Below are 26111 nucleotides of genomic sequence, written 5' to 3'. Positions count from 1 at the left end.
CACTCAAGGTATATACATGCAATGAAGCCAATCAGGAAGAGTCCAGATCTATAAGCATCTGAACCAAGGAAACGCATCGCATCCTGGCTATGCTCATGTGAGAAGAGGGCTGGATTTATCCACGATTCCTCGTCCTGGAGGAGGCCATCACTGTCTTGTTCAACAGCCAATGGGGGAAAGTTTCAGGGATCTGCCATGTCGCATTCCTAATCAGCGATTCACTGAAGAACTACTCAAGGTTGGTCTTATGCCGGTTTTCTTGCACTTGACTATCTCCATACAGAATGCAAGCTTGTCCATATTAGAAAGATATTATATGGACTTTCAGAACCTTCAATTACTGATCCACATCCTGATTACACATTAAGGGCGATAACATTTTCAAGAAATAGAGGACAGAGCTATCCTTGACAGTTTTACTAGAGCTGAACTGGAGAATCCTTCGCCGAGACAATTCGTCAACGGAATGCCAGTGTATGCTTCTCGACGGTTTGAATTGCCAAAGACATTCGGCCGAGGCGTCCTGAGTGATTTTGGTTCAGCTGTACGACGAGACGAGAGGAGAAATCACGATGCACAGCCCAATGTTTACCGCTCGCCAGAAGTAATGCTGAAAACTGAATGGAGCTACCCAGTTGATATATGGAATGTTGGTGTCATGGTACGCTCTGCCTCTATGGTCAAGCTCGTTATAGATTACTAACAGCAGGTGAGTCAGATATGGGATCTGTTTGAGGGTAAGCACCTGTTCTATGGCAATGATCCAGAGGGGAAAGGGTTTTCCACCCGTACACATCTTGCTGAGGTAATTGGCATTCTGGGACCGCCTCCCTTAGATCTGCTCGAACGTGGCAAAGGAGCCATTAGTCTTTTACTAATGACGGTAAGTATACTCTCCCGCTGAGTGCACCGAGCAAATGAAAGAGTGCTTATGAACAACTTTCACAGGGAAATGGAAGCAGAACATAGAGGTACCAACAGACGTAAGTTTGGAGCCATCGGAAGAGTTCCTTGAGGGGAGAAATAAGGAGAAGTTTTCAGCTTTTATGAGGAAAATGCTTCAGTGGAGACCTGAAGACAGAAAGACGGCAAAAGAACTGCTCCGGAGAATCTATCCCGAGTTTAGTGAGACTCAGTCGAACAACCATGTGGTCGAGTACGACCAGCAGTTAAGGATCTAGCTCTAGGCAACTGAGGCACAAGTTTGTCTGCAATTAAATATGGAGACATCCGCTGCTTCCTGATTGATTTATCAAACGAAAGGTGCAGAAACTGTGTCGAATAGACCTGACAAGGGAGGTTATGCAGTTGCTCAGCCTTGCTGGTGACTAATAAACAATGTATTTTTAAACCAATGGATCCTTTGCATATCAAGTTAAGGACAACCTAAGAAGAGGGTGGGATGACGGGACCAGTGTGTACAGGATGAGTCGCGCATCTTCCGAGTTCCGTCAAAACAAGCGTGGAGGCCTGAATCCCTCCCGCCTTGGTGCCCACCTCTCAGCTTGTTAGCATGCTCCAATGCTCACTAAAGCCGTTAATTGAAATTGTTTCAGGAACCTTAACTAGTCCTATACCTCTGACACTATTCCACACAAAGCCGTCGTTTGAAGACTCGTACATTACTCCGTACTCAGTGACTCGGCCTGTATCAAACCGCCTCAATAATGCCGAAACCCTCAGAAGCGGACTAAGGGATCACGAGCTATAAGCCAGGCGACTGTAGGCTGCATTCGGAAGGTTTCTCCGCCAAGGTGTCTGGTACCTTAGACCCCGAAGAGTTCGGGCTTTCGCAGTTCGCACTCCTGGATAAAAATAATAAGCCACCACTAAGCTTGTTCTATTCGTTGCAGGGAGGAGAAGCTTGGGCTTTCTGAACGTTCTCGATTCATAAGTATTTCCGGCAGTCTGACCGTGCAGTGCCTAGACGCTATTACCTAGCTACTGGGTAATGGCCGAAGGACTCTTTATTCAGAATCCTCCAGCAATGTAGCCCCGCATGTCCTAACTGAGTTACATGATTAGTTGGATTCAAATAGGGGTCCATGCCATGCACCTTGCAGGCGCCGTGGCGATTTCAGCAACATCCCCGGAAAATCTGTGGGAGTCTTAATGAGAGTATTAAAACATTAGCTGACAACTTTGGAGTATGTTTCGTACTCATATATGCTGGTACATCCGGTCTAACCGAAGGAGATCCTTGGTGGAGAAATTTGAAACATTATGTCTTCAAGCTTCCCTCCTCCGGTTCAATGAGTATACAGCCCAGAACTGATTTGGAAAGCGGCCCGTGAACACTCAAATGACGTTCTTAAGGTCCCGAATTTGTGTCCCATTTATGGAGAATATGGCAGTTGATAGACGGCTACTCGTATAGCGTCATAAGTCCACCTATTGGTGTTTTTGTTCCCAACCCCCCTGTCTCAGGTTGTTTCGACTTGATAGATGTCTCACAACCCGAGTCATAAATGGTGGAGAATCCCACTGCATATAGACATGTCATACTTTGACACAGTCCGGCGAGATTCAGGGACTGATCTAGAGATCAACAGAGTCACCAAAGAAGAACTATAAAATGGCTTTGCTGCTCCTACGAGCAAGGACAGAAACAGAATCACACAGTCCACGCTGAACTTACAGTCAAATACTTCCAAATCACTACCGCCATGCCTTCCATTAGCCAGCTCGTCTCTGCTGCTCTCGCAGCAGGAACGTTTACCGCTGTGAACGCGGCTATGGGCCCTGCCTTTAGCACTGGTCCTGTTGCTTCCAACTCCTTCATCCGCGAAGCAACCTCCACTCTCATCCTGCCCACCCTTGTCGAAAACAACAGGGGAGACCTTTCCCTTTGGGTTGGCATGGGCACCTCCAACGGAGACTTGATCCAGTCCATCACCGACAAGTGGCAATCCAATGAATGGAGTGTCTATACCTACACGCTCCTGAAGACTGGAGGTTCGTTGATCTATCATAACATGTCTCCTACCTAAACCATCAACGGCACTGACACACAGTCTATCAAGAGAATTCGCAGTACCCTTTGCAGGGCAAGAGCGCCCCCGCCAAGCCTGGCGACCACGTAACGATGCACTGTAAGCAACAGCGACATCTCCTCCGCCTGCACTCTGGACATGCAGAATTAACTATCCTTTAGACAAGTACGATGATGCTTCTCGCAACTACACGCAGACTCTTTCCGTGAATGGAAAAGTCGTTTCCACACTCTCCACCAGCGACGGACATGCGCAGGGCTGGGGTAGCGCTGTGGAGTGCGCCGCAAACGACTGCGGCACTGTCGGTGCTCACTGTAAGTTTACACGGCAACTCACTATTCAGACTCACTGGCTAACATGCACTGTACCTTTAGCCTGGATCGACACCAAGATTATCCTGGACCGCGCGGATCCCAACTACAAATACACCAACTACAAGGGCCAGGGCGTCACCGGCGAGATGTCCACTTCAGATGGTGGCAAGACCTGGACTGTTGGCACGATTCACATTCCTCAGTTCACATTCTAAGTGCAAGCGGCAGGTCTGCACTGACGGAGAATACCAGTAGTAAAGCATAATTCGGTTGCTCTTAAAGCGTTTGCCTGTATAGCGAATACCTAAACCACTCTTAGTACCTGAGCTTCCGAAGAGCATTACCTAGTTAAGAGAGTCCTCGGCCGCGTACTTCCGAGTAAGTAACCGCCTAACCCTTATCAAAAACACCGAATGTTTCATCTCTGTTTTAGCTTTTAGCTCGCCCATTACGGAATCCTTTCCCAATGTAGCAATGCTGCAGAAGCCCTAAGTATTTTAGCTGACAGTTAGGGCAGGGATGCAGCATGCAGCATGCAGCTCCTTACTCATACAACCTGTCCAGCTGCTTGGTAGTGGCTGGGAAATGTCAGTACTAGGGTTGGTTTGGCAGGATGAATAGGCTACTGCTAATTTGATCCTTAAGTCTATATCCATATCCGATTCACCCCGCCGCCACGCGGTGGAAATGGAATGGCAGCATTACTTGATCTTTAAGAGAAAATAGGTAAGTTAGGATACTAGAATATTTAATCCTATGACAAGGTTGGGTATAGAGTCTACAGACCCTAAATTTAATAGTTTTCAAGAATCTCCCAAGTTAAATCAGCACAGAAGGCATCCAGCTAATATACTCTACTTTTAGGAGTATATATTGAGATATAGAAAACAAATGTGCAGTTAAATTATGTGATATTCCTAGTCTGAGTATTCTAGATATTAGATAAGATAGCAGTAGGCTAGTACCTTAACTTAGGTTTCAGTTTAGCCTCCCACTTTATTGCGGCATGCTGGATATTTATATCATCTAGACACTTCCAGAGCTCTAAGGTCAAAATGTACATCTAATGTCCGCGAAATATGATCTACTGTCTTTTCGATATATCTGCAAGCCAAGCACGTGATTTACGCGCCAGCAAAACGCGCAAGGCTGAAGCAGTAGAACGATGGAAGCAGCCCCTCCTCCCTACCGTTATCTCATGACGAGGCCATGTTGCTTAAGAGCCTTCTGACGAAGACGAGCTACTCGAAGATCTTTCTTCTTAGTCTTATTTCTCGGAGGCGGTAGCTCGGCTGCCTTTGCTACCGCCTTGATATAGCTAAAAAGATCTTTGCCGAGAAGGCGCCACAAGAGAGTTGCTATGGAATGGACACCTGGGGGACGCCGATACAACGAAGAACGCTTCTTTTCAGTGACAGATGGAAATCGAAAGAAGCGCCGTGGACACGACGGATTTCCTATCCCGTCTACCAACGAATACTGTGCGAATCGATGGACCTACAAAGATTACACCGTCGCTGTGGTGTGCGCGTTGGGTTTTGAGATGAGCGCAGTCCGCTACATGCTTGACAATGAACATCCCCGTTTGCCCACCAAGCAAGGCGATTCAAACCTATATGTCCTCGGCGAACTCAGCGGTCACAATGTCGCGATTGCCTGTCTTCCAGGTACACAAGGGAAAGGAGCCGCGGCAATCGTTGCTAACAATATGCAACGCACGTTCCCATCAATCAAATGGTGGCTTCTGGTGGGCATCGGAGGTGGTGTGGCGAGCCCGACACACGACATCCGCCTCGGCGATATTGTTGTGAGTATGCCCGACAGTTCATCTGGTGGAGTAGTCCAGTATGACCTAGGGAAGGATGTAGAGGATGGCTTCACCCTTAAAGGATTCCTCTGGCCACCCCCTACCATCTTGAGGAGTGCACTGGAGTTGATGCAATCCGATCACTTGACTAAATCGAACAAAGTCAACACCTTCCTGTCGGAAATGCTGCAAAAATGGCCTCGCCTGGCAGCTTACCAACGGCCACCAGCAGATTCCGATGTCCTCTTCCAAGCGGGTTATCCTCATGTGCCTGGTCAGGCTACATGCAGGAGTTGCGAAAGTACTCAGATGGTTGATCGGCCTGCACGTGGATCTGATAGTCCTAAGATTCATTACGGATTGATTGCGTCCGGGGACAGAGTAATGAGGAGCGCTAGAAAGCGAAACATGACGGGCCAAGGCATTGGCGATATCCTCTGCTTCGAAATGGAAGCAGCTGGCATCATGACGGAGTTTCCATGCATTGTCATTCGCGGCATCTCCGACTATGCAGACTCTCACAAGAATGATAAATGGCAGCACTATGCGGCAGCGGCGGCAGCAGGGTGCGCGAAGGAGCTTCTTTCATATTTGAACCCAGAGGATCGCCAAGTCCCGCCAATCTTGACCCCTCGGCAGCCGTTGCACGGCGGGTTCAACGTTAGTTGTGAGCTGCCTGGAAGTACCAACATACCTATACCTTGCGAGGGTTCCGCTGCCCAACGAAGCACGGTCTTAGGTCAGCATCTGAGCGGTGGAATCCTGCCTCTCAGTGAAGAGCGTAAACGGATGCTTCTAGACTCATTGAGATTTGACCAGATCGATGCTGGCCAGATGACCATCAAAAAAGCACACGCAGAGACGTGCAGATGGCTCCTTAATAAGCCGGAGTACCGTGACTGGCTTGATAACAAGAAGCTCGGCGAACATCACGGTCTCTTGTGGATGAAAGGGAAGCCTGGGACTGGCAAGTCAACAATAATGAAATTTGCCCTTGCGAATGCCCGGAAAACGATGAAGGACACGATAGTCATGTCTTTCTTCTTCAACGCACGGGGAGAGGACTTGGAAAAGTCTGCGGTTGGATTGTATCGAGCCTTGTTGTCAGAGATACTTGAACGAGACCCAGAACTTCAGTGTATCTTCGACACCCCCGAGTTAAGGACGTGGAACAGCGGTGGACATCGTCAGTGGGGTGTTGAGTTGCTGAAAGATCTATTCGAACAAGCAATACTACGTCTTGAACAGTCTTCCCTGATGTGTTTCATTGACGCATTAGACGAATGTGCGGAACATCAAGTGCGTGACATGATGTCCTTTTTTGAACATGTCGGCGAACTCGCTGTTGATGCTGGAATTCGCTTCCGAGTCTTATTTTCAAGCAGACACTACCCGTATATCACTATAAAGAGCGGACTGGAGTTGATTCTAGAGGGCCAATCAGGCCACATCCAAGACATCACCGATTACGTGAATAGCGAGCTGAAGATTGGGCACAGCAACCGCGCCATGCAGATCAGGGGTGAACTTCAAAACAAAGCGTCCGGAGTTTTTATGTGGGTTATTCTCGTGGTGGAGATACTCAATAAGGAGTATGATCGAGGCCGTGTCCATGCTCTTCAACAAATACTCCACAGGATCCCTGGCGACCTGCATGACCTATTCCGCGATATTCTAACACGGGACAGCCATAATCGAAATGAGTTACTGTTATGCATCCAATGGGTGCTCTTCGCAAGACAGCCATTGAAACCAGAGGAATTGTACTTTGCCATTCTTTCTGGTACTGAGCCAGGAGCCTTAACAGAGTGGAATACCGATGTGATCACAATTGACGTCATCAGGAGATTCATCCTCGATTCATCCAAAGGACTGGCTGAAATTACACGCTCCATGGCTCCGACAGTCCAGTTCATTCACGAGTCAGTTCGAGACTATCTCCTCAAGGAAAACGGGCTCGGGAAGATTTGGCCTGACTTTGGAAGCAACTTGCAAGGACAAAGCCATGACCAACTTAAACACTGCTGCCTTACATATGCCAACGTCGATGTCTCTAAACATGTTGATCTCAGCAAGCCACTAGCGAAAGCTTCTCCTAAGGAAGCTGCAAACCTCCGCGAGCCCGTTGCTAGAGCGTTTCCGTTCCTGGAGTATGCCGTACGCAACGTGCTGTACCATGCTGATGCTGCTGAAGGTAGTGGTATTGCTCAAGGAGATTTTATCCAGGGCTTCCAGCTTCCCTATTGGATTCAACTCGACAATCTGTTCATAGGATACGAAGTACTTACACAAAATGTGAGTCTACTGTATATCTTAGCGGAGGGCAATCTGTCGAATCTCATCAGAGTTCACCCCGCTGTCCTATCCTGTTTTGAAGTGGAAGGAGAGTTCTACAAGTCTCCCTTTTTCGCGGCCCTTGCTACCGAAAGCGGAAAGGCTCTCCAATCGCTTCTGCAAGCCTATACGGCGAACATGCACCCAGGAAGTCGACTGCGACAGCTGTGCGACAAGTATTGCCAGGACGGAAGCAGAAACACTGGCCTGGGATACTATTTCGACTTCTCAAACCATAGGACCGTCCTTGCACATATAGCAGAGCTTGATGAGGTACTATTCGCTTTTCTCCTTGAAACTGGGAAATTTATGCTGGACTCCAAGGACGAATATGGACAGACACTGCTGTCATGGGCAGCAGCAAAAGGAAATGAGGCAATAGCCAAGCTGCTACTGGCAACAGACCGCGTTGATCCAAACTCCAAGGATTATTTTGGGCGGACACCACTATCACGGGCAGTAGCAATGGGAAATGAGGCAATAGCCAAGCTGCTACTGGCAATAGACCGCGTTGATCCAGACTCTAAGGATAATCATGGGCAGACACCGCTGTCATTGGCAGCAGAAAAGGGAAATGAGGCAATAGCCAAGCTGCTACTGGCAGCAGACAGTGTGAATCCAGACTCTAAGGATAATCAGGGGCAGACACCACTGTCATGGGCAGCAGTGAAGGGAAATGAGGCAATGGCCAAGCTGCTACTAGCAACTGGCCAAGTTGATCCAGACTCGAAGAATTATTTTAGGCAGACACCACTGTCATGGGCAGCAGTGAAGGAAAATGAGGTAATAGCCAAGCTGCTACTAGCAACTGGCCAAGTTGATCCAGACTCCAAGGATAATTATGGGCAGACACCACTATCACGGGCAGTAGCAATGGGAAATGAGGCAATAGCCAAGCTGCTACTGGCAACAGACCGCGTTGATCCAGACTCCAAGGATAATTATGGGCAGACACCGCTGTCATTAGCAGCAGAAAAGGGAAATGAGGCAATAGCCAAGCTGCTACTGGCAGCAGACAGTGTGAATCCAGACTCTAAGGATAATCAGGGGCAGACACCACTGTCATGGGCAGCAGTGAAGGGAAATGAGGCAATGGCCAAGCTGCTACTAGCAACTGGCCAAGTTGATCCAGACTCCAAGGATAATTATGGGCAGACACCACTATCACGGGCAGTAGCAATGGGAAATGAGGCAATAGCCAAGCTGCTACTGGCAACAGACCGCGTTGATCCAGACTCTGAGGATAATTATGGGCAGACACCGCTGTCATTGGCAGCAGAGAAGGGAAACGAGGCAATAGCCAAGCTGCTACTGGCGAACAGGTCGAGTCGATTCAAACCAGATGTGGAACATAGACTGGCTGCTTGATACCCAATGTGAAAATCCATATGCGACCCACCCAATCCGCACTTTGGGTAGGATGAGGGTGGCCCTGATCCAACTCACCTGGATCTGGTCCGATCAACCCATATCCAATCCATGACCAGTCTATGGGGACACACTGCTGTCAGGGCAGTAGCATGGCGGCGTTATGATGGCCTATTTGTAGGCGCAGTGGCTAGATGCCTGTGGTGGTCTCGTTGCACTATTCTTCACCCATTACTGAGCATTCAAACTTTTGTTTCAGACTTCCAGAGTTAGTGGCCAGGAAATATTAATATACCAAACTAGAATGAAGATAAAGAAATATGAGGGAGCATGGCCATGTTTAAAATTACCTGCCTCTGCCTCCGTGACTTTGTTAGTTTGTTTCCAGACTTCCAGTGGTGGTTTGCTAAGTGTGTTGGTTTATAATATCTCCTTATTTTAGCAGTAGTACGTGCTTGTGCAGTAATGGTTGCCTGACTAAGAGCCACTTAACTAACTTGTTAGATTAATGACTGAATAATGATCCATTCTGTTAATCAGGAAGCACACGCATACTAACTAATGCACCCATACTACTCTTGAGATCACTGTGAATTGCTTCATACCTATCCCACCGCTTCAGCTCAATCACCCAATGAGCCACCAGATCATCAACAACTTTAACTGAGGTACTCAATGAAATTCTAGAATCCGCGAAAGCCCCACTGGCGCAGATAGCCCTGCGCTATTCTGTAATGCTGACGCTTAGCATAGCATCTACTGAAGCTGGAGGAGAACAGCATCTTACAACGGCAGTTGAAAATTATATTGAAAGAGAGTGATTACTGATTAGTGCGCCTCTATCTAGTGGTTTGCTTTTCTAGGTAATACTGCGCCTTTGATTTTGGGGGCATATAAAATGCGCAGAGGAGAATAAGTCTTCCTATGGCATACGTGCGCAAGCTATGACATCAAAGACATGATAATCTGACAGATCATTCAAGACATTGTCTTCAGATCTTGCTTTTGCCACCCTTTGTTTTGACCTATGTTTGCCAGTACAGTGTTGAATCGACCGATAGCTTCGCCATAGCACTCGGCCTTGAGGTACTCCGATGCCTTTGGTTGTATATCAATAAATGATATCTTGCTCAGGAGGAAATTGATCCTAGGCTGTTGTACAGGAGGTGCAAAATGCGAGGATGTAACCCACCATTCTTTAGCCCAATGGGGCCTAAATAACTACCTAGTATTTATCACCAGTCCTTATCGTCATTCCGCCACCACTGGCCTCTTCGAAAGTTAGAGTCTATTCAACTTGGTGACTATTATTACTGCACGTTGTTCCCTGGCCAGTATACAAGATGCAACTGTTGCTCACATTATACCCAGAGAGCAATGCTGAATAGCGACGTGATAACAACGGGCAGGCAAAACGAGAGACTGAGATTGGCATGACGTCGGGACATCCAATTCATGGAGCATGGCAAAAAGTCAATGACGGCTTTTGATTGCTGATCAGAGACTCGGAGGCGAGGAATTTAGGGCCGTTTCTAGCTCTAGATGTCTTGCGAATGAATTGCTTCTGCGGCGTCGAATACTTTGCGCCCAGATGCCTTCCAAGTCTGTGCCTACTCTGTTGAAAAACCTACGGCGAAATATTCGTATTGGGGCATTGTGCAGAGAAGAAGAGGCACAAGTTCGGGCATCTTGTCAATCTTGGAATTGTTATGCTCCGGGAACAAGTACTGCAATCGAAATGTTATGACCTGCCAGGCATTACATTGCATAGGTGTTCATCACTCCAATTACATATACTATCAACAGGTTGTGCATTGTAGCAGCTGGAAAGCTACAGAAAAATCGGGAAGCGTCCTGCACTTGCATACACCAGTCAGTTTTTGAAGTTCACCGCGCAGTATACAGTGGTATTTTGAAACAGTCCAGCTACCTTAGGAGGAGAATGGCTTTGTAAATGGGGCAAGCACTTTTTGCTCTTTGTTAGGGTTTAGGTCTTCCGATGATGGATCCAGTGTGGAAGAATACGCAGTACTCCAGCTCCCAAGTGATGACATTGCTGATTAAGGCGGAGGAATGACGTGTAGAATTAAACCGATGGATATGACCTCACCAGAAGGTATGTCTGCCACTGGAAGATAAGCTACTATACTCTACGAGGCTTCCCCATGTCATGGAATTCTACAAGGCATTGGCAGAGGTAATGATGACACAGTCCATTGGTCTCTGAGCTTGAAGAAATGCCGGTGTATATTTCATGAACAGACTACTGGGCAAGTATATACAAGCTAGATACCATACATTCATGAACGACGATCTGAGGTAGAGAGTAGAGAGTAGAGAGTAGAGAGTAGAGACCTATCCCGGTCCTTCGGAAGGGGCTTTATTGGAAAGAGAGCCATAGCCTTTCATGCCCGTAGGCAGCCAGACCCTGATCTATGTGTATTGAAATCTGTACTCCACCGAGGTCACTGATGACGCCTGCGCCATGCACAACAATGTCGTAGGATGAAGTCGCATTCAAGAAGGCTTCACAATCGTCATCCTGTCTTTGGAAAAGGAGTGCACCAATTCCCGCTTGACCGTCCGATAATCATCGAATGATTCTTCGTATGTTTTGAGAAGTTGCCGTTTCTCTTTAGATGAGAGATTACTCCCCCACGAGTCCGCAAGGTTTGCCGTGGCCTCGTTCTTATTTCTCGGGGGCCAGGAATGACAGAAGATCATTGGGAGTCCGTGGTCATCGTGACAATGGCCATCATGGTAGGCGTCATGCATTGAAATAGGTGCTGATTCGGCCTCGAAGACACATTTCTCGGATTCTCTAGGGTTCGATTTAGGAGCGTGGGCGAATAGGCCGCTCTTTGCAAGATAGCTGAAATCCCACGTCATTCTGCTCGAGGTGAAAACGCGGGGAAATTATATTCAAGACAAACATTCATAGGAGGCTTATAGCCGGCTTAGCTAGTAGACTAGTGTTTCGAGGCAGAGAAGCTACAGGGCTTTTAAGCCTGAGCTAGAGAGGGAACTATCCAGTCTAAGCTGTCAACATAGCTTTCCTGGGTACAAGTTAGAGAATCATCATTCCATATCTAACTTAAAGATCCAGCTAAAAACTGATCTTAATGATTCATAGAATGCTACAATCGGGTATGCCGCAGAGATATGCTGTTTCTCTGTGGGGAACAAAAAAGAAAAAAGAATAAAAAGTAATAGGATGGCTGGGAGCTCCGTATGATAGGTACCTACCATTCACGAGGGTCCAGATCATGAACATGCATTGGCCAGACAGCTTTTGAGTTGAATGTCGCTGAAGTATGTTCTGCCACATCGAGGGAGAAAGTGTGAGGGTCATTCTCTAAATGGTGGCTTGAACATACCTCCAGACATTCCTGTCATAACTCTCCAGCAAAGAAAGTTCGTCATATCCATGGTAGCTTCTTTGGCGGCTGTGTTTTCCAGCCGCTTTAAGCCAATGCGAACTTTTCGGGTCCTGGACTGTCGCTTGTGTTTCTCGTGTCTGGGCTCGCAACATTGGGTATATTAGTCGATTGTGCCTCTACATGAGCCACAACTTGATAAGCTGCATCACGGAGAACCTAAGCAAGCATTTAGGCATGTATGAGTATCGCATTGAGCCATTTTCAGGACCTGAAGAGGGTAGGCCGTCGATTCCCTTCAGAACCGTCCGGTTTCAGATAGTAGAATGTCAAGTCATCTGATAGAATGAGATCCCTAGAGAATATGATTGGAAATCGCTGAATCGCTGATTCTGATGAGGATTGTTAACGAACCTGGAACCCAATCACAGCGATTCTCTGGCTTCGGCCCTTCCTCTCTTCCTCACTACACGTTCGGGCGGTGCTTGTCGGTGAACCACTCCATCCAACCAGTATCTGAGTAATCAATTGCCCTATGGTTACAGTAAGGAGTCACGTAGCTTCATTCCAGGACGGCATTTGACATTTGGAATGACACGCGATATTGAGCCTCATTGGTCGAAGCCCCATCTTGTCGTGCGTCTATTGGACGGCTGAGGTTTCCGGCCATAGTTGGTTAGGCGCATGTATACCGCCACCCATGGAAATCCAACGTTGCTGGTAACTGTCAACCTTATCGGAGAGCTTCTTATCTGACAGTTGCCAAGATTGGACCCAGGAGGAGAATCCCATGGGCAACGAACTGCAGAGTCAGCTTAGTGCACAATATTATTGCACTATGAGATCACCGACAGTGTCAATCGTTCGATCCTCTGATGAGAAAGATCGTTTGAGCCATCATTCGGTTTAGTTTGGCTCGGTCACTGTTAGTTTGATGGCTCTCCTCTAACGCCAAGAAACAAATGTCAAAAATGATCGCCAAGCGCTTGATGACAGACTCCGCAAGTCTGATTTGACAGACACTGGGGTTGCAGTAGATCGCCGCTTCGGCAAACTCCACCGAGCCGATCTAGGTGTGTCGATTGGCATGTCTAGGCACGACATGTGAGCTTCATGGGTGGAGATGGATATAGATGCCGCTGCTGAGAGTATGGTTGGTAGATCTCTGGATCGACGATATATGGCGCTGATAGTGTTGGCGCTGGCCATTGAGGTCCAAGGGGCGACAACTACAGGCGTGGATAGATTTTCCAGGCGGGATACATTCCTCTTCTGAACATTGAGAGAAGATTTCAAGGAGATTTCGCTGCGATTCATGCTTAACTAGTGCAGAGGACGAGTCAGTTTTTCATGTTTGGAAACAGGAACCTGAACGTGGAGTAGAAAAGGGCCTTCCCTAATTCTTAGCTGGCGGAGAGGACTAAATGAAGAAGAACCTTACAGCTCCTCGGGATCACTAAAATAATGTTAAGATAGGTTTGAACTTAGAATGTCTCTTATCCAGTCTGGTTTGGCCATTCGTAACATAGCTTTCCCTTAACCCTGGGTAGTAAAGGATCCTTCCTATCAGCGGCAATGCCAAAATGTCGACCATTCTGTTCTTCAACGCCTCACGTTCGGTCTGGCTTGAGTGCTATTGGTTAGCATTCAGCATGATCCCCGGTTAATCACTGGCACATGTCGATCCCCAGGTAGGCCTAATGACACATGGCGTCATGAAGCCGAATAGGATTTCTCAACATCACTTCTGTGGCAATACTTTTGTATATGTATCTATCGTCCACGGCTATGGAGTTGTGTTCTCTCCCCTATTCAAGCTCTAAGAAATAATTTTAGATCAACTTTCTACTTACAATTATGAATATGTGATCTAAGGCAACTGCTTTGTTTTGAAAATCATTGCCTACTGCCATCAGAATGAATTATTACAGCAGAGCCAGTGCTTCAATATCGTGGCCTTTTCAAAGCAACAATAGCGTTTGCTTCCAGCAGAGCTCTGGTATGGCTACATATCCCGACATACTATCGGGTCCTCAGGATGATAACAATACCATTGATGCATTTCAACTGAGGAGCATGCTGCCAGAGACTGTCGCCGAAGATTCCACCGGCACTATGGTACTGGACTCAGAAGACATCTTCCCTGACGAACTATCAGGACCTGCAGAAAATATCAAGTTCCCTACTTATATCAGTGCATTTAGGGAACCTGCCGTCTCTTCTGATCTCCCACCATCAGTAAGTTATTCACTTAATCCAGTCCATCCTATTCTAACGTGTGATATGATGTAGGAGGTCAAAAGTAAGACCCAGCTGTGGTCACCAACTTCTTGCGCGCAACAATCAGATCCAGCCTCATCTGACAATTCAGCCTCAGACACCACCGCACCAAGCACCTCAACTGATTCCACGAGTCGCATAGCCAATACCAAACATAACCCCAATAACCAAACGCCACAGCGGTCAAGCCCCAGGACCGTTTCACAACAAGATCTTTCTCTGATCACTGGCGTACTCTCTCCATCGCCCTCGTCAACTCCTACTACCAAGAAAAGTGGAACCTCATCTGCAGATTCTCAAACGATCAAGGGCCGCAAAGCTGCCAAACGGGCATCCCATAATATCATTGAGAAGCGGTACCGCACCAACATGAATGCCAAGTTTACCACCCTAGAAAAGGTCGTCACTAGTTGTCGGAACAAACAGAAGGTCTCCAATAACAGGCCGTGCTCGATGAAGAAGTGTGAAATCCTCACTAGCGCAATTAAGTGTATCCAGAACCTGGAGGATCGGAATGCTGCTCTGAGTGAGGACGTGGCGTTCCTAAGAGAGCAGCATCATCTGCTTGGCGCGATCTGAGGCCTGTCAGACAGCCGTCTTGCCATGCTGGTATCAGGGTTTTGCGTTTTTCAAAACACTGTATAGGAGGGATTTGGCGTTGCAATTGTATTTGTTGACTTGACTTAGCGGTTTGTTGTACATTAATATTATTTTAATCTGATAATCCAGGAATGCGTTAACCTGGCAACCCTCCTCATCAGCACTTGGCCTAGGAGCGGTTATGAAGAAATTAGACTCTCCATGCTCTACTAATAGGTTAATGTTCTAACCTTAATGCGGAAAGCCTGAAGAACCTAAAGAGATTAGCCCTGGCTCGTTCCAACCTGCGTCATCAAAGAACGCCTACTGGCTACTGTACTTATACCTGGCATGGCTTCTCAGATGGGGCGAGACTATGCAAATTCACTCTCAATATATGATACCCAATGAGATTAAGACTTTGAAGAATTCCAGACATGAGAACATAAATAAGGAGAGTTGACGTTCAGCAGCAGTCGCAGCAGAATATCGAGTTGATATAGGGTTTAGACGTGTCATCGGCAGTTACTCATTTCCGTGCCATTGTCAATAGTCACTCTCCACTCTTCTGCAGGTAACGCTACGAGATTATGTTGAATAGAGATGATACCCGGAAGAGAGAAAAGTCCCAGATCCAATGTAATCATAGTCTAGAATCAACGGTGTTTTGTCTTGAAAAACTGTGGCTTACCTGTTGCGTACACCCGACTTCCGTACTCTGCAGCTGGCACTGGGCCTCAGACTTTGAATCTTACGCCCTTAAATAAGAAAATTCAAGTGGAATAGAGTCAGTAGATACTCTTTATCCTATTATGATAATGTAGGATTTGACCTTCGTTCTTGAAACTGTAGTAGATAATGATATAAATGCATATATACAAAGATATAAGCACTTTCTAATGTACTACTACTCCCTGTACTTCATAGATTTAGGCAAATTCTATCTAACTATCATGAGTCCTAAATCACTACTATCCAGTTGCCGACTACCTATACCGATTTTCAAGATAGATTATTGGTATTGTGTGATTATGCGGCGGTCTCAGTCTACAGCAGCCTCTATTTTATAGGGTCTTCTGCACCTACTCATGCGTAGGACAATGAAAGCATTCAAACAGAATCCTAGCATGGAAATGAGCGAAGAAAGGAGAGGGGATGTATAGTATATGAGGATAAGTATGGCTGGCATAGAGTACTAAGCTGCAAAGACCAGACTAACCTTCACAGATCTAATGCGTCTCTTCTGTATAGGAGCATGACAACCACACAGGGCAAAGCCAGCCTCTAGGCCCATCATATAGGCAGCCAACATGATCACCTGGCGTCAACCTGCAGAAGGATCACAAAACATATTTCCGTATCAAGAGACTCTTGGGAATCTCCACTTTTTGATGTTCAACGGCCAGCCATTATTCTTATGGGTTTGGCGTTCGGAGTTTGGCAACAGTAAACAGTTAACCGACTATACCAGCTAATGTCTAACAGTTTCTTATTACCAATAGCAATACTCTACGACCAGTCTGGACCAGCAACGAGAGGGGCTCCAACGCATGTCAAGTATGTCTGACATGTGAGCTGCAGCGGCCGAACGGTGAGCCGAAGACTTGCCTGGACAGATACATAGCCGCGGTGTGCTGCGCGGTACCGCCCCTCTATACTTGATCCACAACCCCTTGGGATCTCATCTGTGTGTTCTTGATCATAACAATTGCGGTGGTTGGCCAACTTTGCTTGCCAACAGTTGACTGCTAATCGGATAGAAAAGAATAATACGAAGAGAGCACCTTTCTTCTCGAAGAGTCCAAATCCCAAGTCCAAGGGCCAATTGGACGCGCTAACCTTTCGCGGCAAAAATATAGAGAGAGCGGGTTGCTCCAATCTGTTACATAATCTCGAGTCGTTTGCCCAAGCTGATGGAAATTCCGGAGAGCGCCGGTTCGGGGCCTGTCCGTGCAGTCGGGGGCACTGACCAATGGGAACGTGTTTGGTTGCCTGAGCCAATCAGCTCTCTGCGATAACAAGATCAAAGAACCTCCAATTCCAAGGCGACGCCAAGAGCCCCATCGAGACCGCTTGCAGGATTGATTGGTTTCCACCCTTGGGTTTGGACGCCACAACAAATTGGCCAGGTAGCAGTGCCCAATAGATAGGGTAGCAGCCCGTCGTAGTATGCTGGAAGTGGGATGGTTTCCTGGCTCGTGACCACACCGCTAGACAATGGTTTGGGAACCAGACCGATAAGGACGGGATACTCAAGGAGAAAGGGGGATCTACCTCCAGCATCATCCTGTCGTCAATGTTTGTCATGAGGCTACTTGCAGTATGCATCGTACATTTGATACAAGAAATTGTAGGTATGGAGCAGTTGATCCTCTTCAGTTATGGGTAAGGAGGATTTGCTCCGTCCCTACTCGTGAACTACTCCATACAGGGTAAGAACATCTCGGTCAAGGTGGCCACTGTGGGTCGTCGTCGCATGTGGAATTTTGGAGTAGCATCCAATCAGAGTAACCGTTTGTCATCTTAGTCTTGACTTCGGTCTGTCCTTTGGGATCTGGATCCATCTAACGAAAACCAGAGAGCTAGCATCACAAAAGCAGCCTATGAAGTACTTCAGCCTGTACGGTGGCGGGCTGGAGATTTGGAGATGGAACATCATCGCCATCATCCACAACGTAACAGTGGAGACGACAGTCGAAGATGAGCTGAGGATTGCCTGAAGGGGCAAGAAGTCGTGCTCATGCTCCTCTTGAAGTCAGAGGTATACCTCACGGGGCTTGCCACTTGCATCAAGACGAGACCAGGGAAGGGAGTGACGACCAAACAGATGGCAATGCGAATCAAGAAGAAGCGGTCAACAGGTAGCTTTGATGTCCAGCAGCTAAAGTTGTCATTAACTCATTATGACTCGAAGTGATTTGCAAGGGAGAGGATGCGATACGGGAGGATGAACACTCTACCCCAAGACTATCGGAGTAGATAGCTAGGAGATAGCAAATTAGCCAGTTGACGGGCTCGCTGATCCTGGGCATGTCGGCAGAATGTCGCATCCCGTCCATGATTTGCTGCCTTTCCTCCAACCGGAATCCCACCTGAGGCGACTCTGCCATACCGCTTATTTGGATGAAACGCGAAGCCTCCCCCAGAAGGAATGAAGGGTCACCCATCTACTCCGGACTCCTATCTTCTCTGTATCTACTCCATACTACTAATTAAGAGATTATCAGGAAGAATTATGATTATCCATGAATGAGATTCATAGCTCGACTGTCATTTAGATAGATTACAATCCTCCGGACCCGCAGAATGCTGAATGTCAGCAGCTAAACTGTAACACTAATAGAAATTAATCCGGTAGACTAGCTAGACTACAGGAGGCTAAGGAAATCCCGAAAATCAGCCAAAACAGAACGGCCTCGGTAAAAGGCCGTTCTCGATCAAGTACGGATAGACACCAGTACACTATTCTTCCGATGGCTGGTTTTCGGGATTCACCCATAAACGCCGTATTGGAGGTTGAGACAACAATACAAAGTATTGTCTTCAAGATCATGATGCAGATGGCTAAAACCATACATCATAGCTTTATCGTCTTCATCGTTTTGGGATGATATCCATGTATAGATCCTGCAACCATGAATCTTATATGCTCCATGGGCCACTCAGCGTTGTTCACCACTCGTTCAATGCCGTCATGATTATGTTCCTTTGGAGTAGTTTATTTGGTTGGCCTTGGTACTAGAAGAGACATACTTTACAGCGTATCTAAGGGAAGTCTGTAAAGGCAAGAAAACCCGTCCGTCCAACCGGCCCACGATGATTAGCATCCATTTCCTCTAGTTAGATAGCTGTTAACAAATAACGTGGCAGGGATTCGTTTCGAGCGATCCCCATCTCCATCGTCCATGCCTCGTCCTTGCTCCACTGTGTTTCTTTGGAATTTCTAGCCTCAAACCTAACCTGTTAGTGTCTTTCGGTATCCTCCACAGGGCAGCAGAATAATACTACTACGGGGTACTAATAATAATAATTAATACTACGTACTGAGAAGACTATCTACTAAGCATGGCAAAAAAAGCGGTCCCCTCCATTCCGCCGTTTCGAGTACCGTTGCCTCTTTCCCCGGCTAGTAATTTCTCTTCTGGCTGTTCCATTCTTCCATCCGGGACTTGGCTCGTTCCCTGGGATATCCTTATTAGTACTCGGCCTCGCCCAGATCTATACTACGGCTTTGCTTTTCTTCTCCTTATCTGTGCAGTAAGCCATTGTGAGCAAGGTACATTCTTCTGCTATATCCATCCAACTAGCTTTTGATCAATCAAGCGCTTATCTTTTTGCATATCCCTTGTATCCCATACATCATAAATCATCCTTCCGATTTGCATATACTGCTTCTTGCTTGGACCTCCCATTATTCTTACTGGTCGCTACTGTGTACAGTGAGCGATGCTTGTCTGCTGCCATTCAACAAGACTTGCGACCACCATTCACCACCCCTAAACCAGCGTGTATTCACTGCTTTTGATAAGCGTATTGCTACTCGACTCTCCTCTCTTCCGCCATTATTTCAGTGTTCCCTCTTCTACAACTCTCTGTTTGAGATCACCCACATTTACGATTCTCGGTCCCCTTACGAAATAGACACAAACTAGAGATCATGGCCACTCACGTTGTCACTACCACCACTATTTCTCCTCTATCTGCCAACCAGATCTCTGTTTACGGCCATCCTTCTCCTGTCAACTCGGCTTCCGCCACCCCTGCCAACAATTCTCCAACTTCCCCCCGTCTACAGCATCTTCCTTTGCAGTGTCGCCAGTTGCGGCCTCTCAAGGGTCCATTGTACGTTCCCGCTGCCCTGCGTCCTACCGAACGCCCTCAGAAGTCCTCTCCCCCCACCCCTCCGCGCAGTGCGCACGGTTCTCTGGACAGTTTGAACGACGAAGAACCTAGTACGCTCCTCAGCCGTCGTTCGACCATGGAGAGCAACTATAACAACACCATCAGCAAGCTCGCTGAGAACGAGTGGATGAAGACGGAGCACCTTGGCCAAGTTACTGGTCTTCCCACTAGAGAACACTGGAAGGTTAGTATTCTTTCCTGCTTTTCTTGAGTCTCGAGAGGGATATTGTGGGATATATACCCCTTACACCCACGCAAGAATCCCCGCAAATGGCGTGTAAGCTCGTCATCGCATGCGATGGCGTGACTTGTCCTTTTATCCTACTGGGACTGTTTTTGTGTTATGCAATGAGCAAAAAATATTGACAATGCTCCTTCACAGGCGGACGCTGCTTCTCCCAACTGCGACTCACCCACCTGCCGCTCATCTTTTGGCCTCTTCTTGCGTCGTCATCATTGCCGCCACTGCGGACATGTTTTCTGCTCCTCTCACACTCCGCATATGGTGCCTCTTGATCAAGATGCTCGCTTCCACCCCGAAGGAGTTCTTTCTCGCGCCTGCGATCTCTGTTGGAGCGCTTACCAACGCTGGGAAGAGGCTCGCACTGAGCGTTTGAACAAGATCCAGACTCTCTTGACTCAGCAGGAGACCACTAGCAATAGCAACCAAGACACCGAGTCTGCCATCAACGCTACAGCGGGCTCCGACACTCCGCAGCAGGACGATCTTTCGAACAAAGCCACCAATGCTCCTCAGGGCCAGGCTACTGAGATCGCTGCCAGCGTCCCCCGCGGATGGAACTGGAGCACCTTCTAATCGGATCACTGATATACGCTCTACGACAGTCCTACATTTTCTGCATATGCATGTCATCTCCGGATTCATTCTCTGAATCTGTCCTCATGATCTTTCAGCGAGGTCTTTCTGACCATAATTTCGGTCAATTTCGGTCATCTGCGCGGAGTACTGGGTTTTCATTTCCGGGTTCTTGCCTTTTCGTTCCCTTTCTTTTCTCTCCGCATAAGTTCTTCATGCGACTCATAGAAAGGGTTCTTGTCTTTATTGTTCAGACTCAGGATACCCCGTCATGCTCCTTTCTGAGCGGCGATATGTTATTTCAATTCTCATGGTTCACGGCGCTTACGAAGGAATGGCGTGGTTATCACAATATTTTCGCTTTCAATCAGGGTACCATAGATGGTTTTCTAATACATTACAATGATTCTCTATCTACATATAGTTTCGCTTCCATCCGTAAATCGCACCTTAAATCTACGAATGAGGCTCTAAGTCGATCCTCTTCCACATCCCTACATGCTCAATCCCCTCCTCATCCCACCTCCCCATCTTCTCATCCGTCACAAACCCAAACCGCTCATACATCTTCTCCCCCTGCACCTGCGCATGGACCAGCACCAGCCCTTTCCACCTCAACTCCCTCCCCACCACCCGTCGACACGCCTCCTCAATCTCCTTGACATGGCCCCTCGCCCACCCCAACGCCTCATCAACCAGTCCCCGCCCCAGCCCAAGGCCCCGGTACTCCCTCAAAACCGCCACCCTCGTCAACTTGATATACGGCTCATGCGTAGTATCGTACTTTGGCAGTGACGCATCAGTACCGGGGTTCATGACGAGCTCATGTGGTGCCTGCGGTGGCGGGACGAGTCGGATCACTGCTATAGGGGTCTTGACGGCGTTGCTGCTATCGTATATCACCCATTGCCAGCTGCGGGGGTCATCGTCGTCGATCTCGGCTGAGGCGGGGACGTGCTGTTCCTCGACGAAGACCTTGAGGCGGATGGTCATTGCGTCGTTGAAGATTTGGGGGTTTGTCGGTGGGAATGGGTTGGAGGGGGAGGGGAGGGTGAGGTCCGGGCCAGGAGGAGGTTGGAGGGCGACGGTGAACGATTTTGGGTTGGAGTCCACGGTCATTTTGATGTGCTGTGCGTCGAGGTGGGGGAGGAGCGATGGAGTCAGTGTAGATCCTCAATTGATATAATGAATGTCTTAATTGATTCGGTTGAGAGGTATTGATGAGAGCACCGAGCGTAAGCTTATCAGTCGCTATCAGGAGCAACGGATGCAAACAGCACAAATAGTGCAAACAGGGCTGGATTTTCCTGCATCATATCCAGCTTGGTGATGATTCAACTAGACAAATATACCACCACAGAGATAAATGTCTCTTTACTACGACGCGGTCTCGGTTCTGACCGCCCCCTTATCGACGGGGGGCTCCTTCAAATCCCGCATCTACAGCTCGCGGAACCTCAAATCGTCCCCGGCGCAAATCTACGCTCTGGTCATCGAGGCCTCGAAATGGGATATCCTTCTGAAAGAGGTCATTGAGGCCGCCGGAATACTCAAACAGGAGCCTAAGGTAGATACAACTAGCCTCTGTCTACCGTAGTAGATATTTCCTGCTGACTGACCGAGACCTGTGGTTGACCAGCTCACTCCATTACTTGCCCTACTGCTCGTCCACGACCACCTCCTCGCCAAGAATGGCATCGCGGCGAACGCAAACCATCCACTTCGCCAGGCGATCGAGAGACACAAGACTCGACTAAAGGGGGAATTTGCCAAGGCGCGCGTGCGCCGCGGATGCGCCTCGATTCCCGATCTGAAGGCCGCCGTGCTGCGCGAGAAACAGGCCGCGCAGGGCGCGCTCGGGGCGTCTTCGACGGCGGTGTATCCGCGCTGGGTGCGGATCAACAATCTTCGCACGACGATGGAGGAGCAGCTCCAGTCTACATTCAAGGCGTATACCAGAGTCAACTCGCTGGCAGAACTAGGGGAGAAAGACCAGGTCAAGCTGTACGTTGACCCGCACGTGCCGGATCTGGTAGCAGTTGCGCCAGGCGTGGACTTCACCTCGTCCCCTGCGTACAAGAACGGGCAGATTATCTTGCAGGACAAGGCGTCGTGTTTCCCGGCGTATCTGTTACTCGGGGATAGCGAGGAGTGGTCCGGCGATCTGCTGGATGGGTGCGCGGCGCCTGGAAACAAGACGACGCACATGGCTTCGTTGCTTGCGAAGCATGCTGCCGGCAAGGACATCACCCGCCACATCTTCTCCATGGATGCTTCCAAGGTGCGGTCCAAAACATTACAGAAAATGGTTACCGCCGCAGGCGCAGACGATATTGTCACCGTCCTTCAGGGCCAGGATTTCCTGGCGCTCGACCCCACCGAGGACCGCTTCGCAAACGTCACCGGCCTCCTCCTCGACCCCAGCTGCTCCGGTAGCGGGATCGTCGGCCGCGACGACGTGCCCAAACTCGCCCTCCCCGCTGCTGCATCCACACAGACTGCCAAATCACAGGGGAAGAAGCGTAAACGCAGACACGACGACGAGGAGGAGTCTCACCCCGGAAACATCGCGTCACCCCCTGCTTCAGCGTCAGCCACAGATGAAAACGAATTCGCGAGTGCAACCCTCGACCCGGACCGTCTGACGAAACTCTCCAACCTGCAAGCGCGCATCGTCGAACATGCGCTGAGCTTCCCGGCCGCCACCCGCGTCACGTACAGTACATGCTCCATCCACCTGATAGAGAACGAGGCGGTTGTATCTCGCGTACTCGCCTCAGACGTAGCGCGCTCTCGCGGCTGGAGGATCATGCGACGCGAGGAGCAACCCCGCGGCATGAAGGCCTGGCCGCATCGCGGTGTCAGGACGGAGAGCCGATACGGCGATACGAAGGGCAATGGAGACGGCGCTGCTCCTGCTCCTGCTGTGGAGCTATCCGATGAAGAGCTAGAGGCTTGTTTGCGGTGTTGGGCTGATGACGAGGAGGGCCTTGGTGGGTTTTTCGTCGCGGGGTTTGTGCGTGATGAGGAAAGCGTAGACCGGTCTCCTACGGAAGCGCCAGTGTCTCGGGATGCGGATGAGGATACCGAAGTCAGTGATGAGGACGAGTGGGAGGGTTTCTCTGATTGAGAATCTCTTGTGTTATGTCTGGGAACAGCAGCTTACTACAAAGTGTATATAGCTTTTATCGCTAGAAATAGACAAGCGTCATCAGAAACCCAAGAATCCCCTAGAGCGATTCCTCACCCTCTCCTCGGTGTAAACATCCAACTTGACCGCTATCAGAACCAACTCCGCGCTCGCTGCGAGACCAGACTCAACTACTAAACGCCACTGTCCTTTCCTCACTACCAGGCTCCCAGACTCCAGATCCTCCTCTACGCGCTTGCGTTTCGCAGGTGGCCGCTCGGAGGATTCTGCCGTCCCGCTAGGAAAATCTAGGCGATCTACAGTCTGCCCGTTGAGGATCAGCTCGGTCTCGCGCTCGAATCGGATCGAGAAGCTGTCTCCGCCAGTAGAGGGGTGTGCCGATTCCCCAGTCCTGTACAGGGGGCCTTCAAGGCCGACGCTTTTGGCAATGACCTGGGCCAAGCTCGACATGCGGGCTTTCGCCAGATTGAGGAACCCTGCGCGCATGGCGCGCGCATCGAGAATCGTACTTTCGTCGCCGATTTCCAGGATTAGATCGTGCGGCGTCTCGTCTACGAAAGGGCGCGCGTACGTCACCCGGTCGCGAGTTGTGGAGCCGGTGTCCCTTGAATTGTCATCGCGTGCATGGCGGATGCCAGACGGCCGCACATCGTCTAAGCGAATGACGATCTCTGACCGTTGTCGGATAGGATTGAAGCTGATGTGGTGTGGGATGAGTTTCTGTTCTAGGCCGCGGAGGTGGAAGTAGCGACAGTCGCGGAGAAGTTCGGCGCGATGCTCCTCATTCTTGATCTGGAGGGGGTATCCGCGAAGGAGATGGAGGAGTTGTGCGAACACGTCGCCTGAGCGGTGGGTAACGCGTGGCGGGACGATGGCGGGCGGGCGCAGCAGACCGTGACGGTCTAGGCCGGGGAAGATCTCGCTCGGGTTGGCGAAGAAGATGGCGAATCCGAGGGAGAAGAAATTGGGAGAGTCGCCGGGTCCGGAGAAGATGTCGCGCGAGATTTGGAAATGGCGTTCGCCGATTTGGATGAAGATTTGGGATTCGAATAGCTGGGAGATCAGTCGGGGTACTGCGAGGATCAGTCTTCGTTCTTGAGAACGCAACAGATAGCAATGGACTCCGTACAGGTGTAGAATTGGGCGTCCGCGAACAGTTTGACAAACTGCGACTCATCCTTGGGTTCTACATGATAGCCTGTGACACGTTAATTCTAACCTCCGAAAGACTGGTCGCGTTTCATCCTACCCTGCAGATGTCTGGCAATCTCTCGAAACGTTTCTGGATCTCGGTCAATGTATAGCGTCCGGATAGTCGCGTTCTCTCCGTTCTGGCGCAATTGTTCTTCGAAGAACTGGGAGAAATAGGACGGGGCTCCAGGACGTTTAGCACGAGGTCATTATAGGCGCGAACACTTCAACTGACCATCGGAGGCGATCGACGCCCCGGAAAGACGAAAGAGCTCGGTCCCGATTTGGATCGAGAAGACCTTTTCGGGCGGCAGCGTGGATTTGACCTTTGTGGCAGGGGAACAACGTTGAGAGTCGGAGTCGGTGCTGGCCATGTTCGGTGTCTTCTCCTTGTTCGGTCACCTATATGTCCTCCCAGTACTCATTGACGGCTCGACGAGCGAGGTCGCAGTGCTTGGTTCAGAAATATGTGCGGTCGGTCAACTTGCGCGTTGTTTACCTAACAATCAGAGTTGTGTCAGGCTAAAGATCGTCATGCGAGTGTCCAGAAACACTGAATGGACCCCTGGATTGCGCATTGGCGTTAGTGACTGGAGACGACAATGATGTGGATGTGTTCAACTTACGCCTGATGGCACGAACAAATCAATTCAATCCATAGATGCGGCTATTCATCGAGGATGGACGCGAGCACCTGTGTGAGTGAAGAGGTCTCTGTGGTGGGCGATGACGGGCGCTTGAGATAAGGCACGCGCGACCGCAAACTGGATGTGGCTCGTGGATTTTGCCTGACTTGGAGCATGAGATGGCTTCCTGCAGGATCATTCTTTTCATTTAAAAGTACAGTATACTTGAATCAATCATGTCAGTCAGTAACTTATTATGACTTCGCTCTATACAATCACTACTAGAGGGGTTACATCACTTTGTAGTCTTAGATACTCTACGGACTCAATACGAACAAGAGCGCGTCGTCATCAACCGCTCGATTAAGCACC

General features: G+C 49.0%; 7 protein-coding genes across 7 annotated transcripts; 5 read left to right on the top strand and 2 right to left on the bottom strand.

The window, feature by feature from the left end:
- Window positions 1–2666: 2666 nt before the first annotated feature.
- On the top strand, window positions 2667–3522 carry ALT_7592 (uncharacterized protein; the record flags this gene model as incomplete). The annotated part of the gene is made up of 4 exons (XM_089600292.1): window positions 2667–2955; window positions 3015–3092; window positions 3155–3307; window positions 3368–3522. The coding sequence occupies 4 exons, from the start codon at window positions 2667–2669 to the stop codon at window positions 3520–3522; spliced, it is 675 nt and encodes a 224-aa protein (XP_089455185.1).
- A 1145-nt stretch (window positions 3523–4667) lies between these two features.
- Window positions 4668–8816, top strand: ALT_7591 (Pfs, NB-ARC and Ankyrin domain protein; the record flags this gene model as incomplete). Its single annotated transcript, XM_089600291.1, has 1 exon — window positions 4668–8816. The coding sequence occupies one exon, from the start codon at window positions 4668–4670 to the stop codon at window positions 8814–8816; it is 4149 nt and encodes a 1382-aa protein (XP_089455184.1).
- Window positions 8817–14194: 5378 nt separating this feature from the next.
- Window positions 14195–15052, top strand: ALT_7590 (uncharacterized protein; the record flags this gene model as incomplete). The annotated part of the gene is made up of 2 exons (XM_089600290.1): window positions 14195–14431; window positions 14486–15052. 2 exons carry the CDS (start codon window positions 14195–14197, stop codon window positions 15050–15052), a joined length of 804 nt encoding a protein of 267 aa, XP_089455183.1.
- A 4657-nt stretch (window positions 15053–19709) lies between these two features.
- On the top strand, window positions 19710–20771 carry ALT_7589 (FYVE zinc finger domain-containing protein; the record flags this gene model as incomplete). Its single annotated transcript, XM_033557487.2, has 2 exons — window positions 19710–20138; window positions 20337–20771. The coding sequence occupies 2 exons, from the start codon at window positions 19710–19712 to the stop codon at window positions 20769–20771; spliced, it is 864 nt and encodes a 287-aa protein (XP_033413378.1).
- A 456-nt stretch (window positions 20772–21227) lies between these two features.
- On the bottom strand, window positions 21228–21890 carry ALT_7588 (GNAT family N-acetyltransferase; the record flags this gene model as incomplete). The annotated part of the gene is made up of 1 exon (XM_033557488.2): window positions 21228–21890. The coding sequence occupies one exon, from the start codon at window positions 21888–21890 to the stop codon at window positions 21228–21230; it is 663 nt and encodes a 220-aa protein (XP_033413379.2).
- A 247-nt stretch (window positions 21891–22137) lies between these two features.
- On the top strand, window positions 22138–23901 carry ALT_7587 (rRNA (cytosine-C5-)-methyltransferase RCM1; the record flags this gene model as incomplete). Its single annotated transcript, XM_033557489.2, has 2 exons — window positions 22138–22338; window positions 22411–23901. The coding sequence occupies 2 exons, from the start codon at window positions 22138–22140 to the stop codon at window positions 23899–23901; spliced, it is 1692 nt and encodes a 563-aa protein (XP_033413380.2).
- An 81-nt stretch (window positions 23902–23982) lies between these two features.
- ALT_7586 (uncharacterized protein YDR132C) lies at window positions 23983–25487 on the bottom strand (the record flags this gene model as incomplete). The annotated part of the gene is made up of 4 exons (XM_033557490.2): window positions 23983–24995; window positions 25052–25120; window positions 25172–25297; window positions 25349–25487. 4 exons carry the CDS (start codon window positions 25485–25487, stop codon window positions 23983–23985), a joined length of 1347 nt encoding a protein of 448 aa, XP_033413381.2.
- Between the last annotated feature and the right edge of the window lie 624 nt (window positions 25488–26111).

This window comes from Aspergillus lentulus (assembly GCF_001445615.1).
Source record: "Aspergillus lentulus DNA, contig: Alt16, strain: IFM 54703, whole genome shotgun sequence".
In the NCBI taxonomy this organism is placed as follows: Eukaryota; Fungi; Ascomycota; class Eurotiomycetes; order Eurotiales; family Aspergillaceae; genus Aspergillus; species Aspergillus lentulus.
The sequence above is the reverse complement of the archived record's forward strand: the minus strand, read 5'-3'. Positions and strand labels throughout refer to the sequence as shown.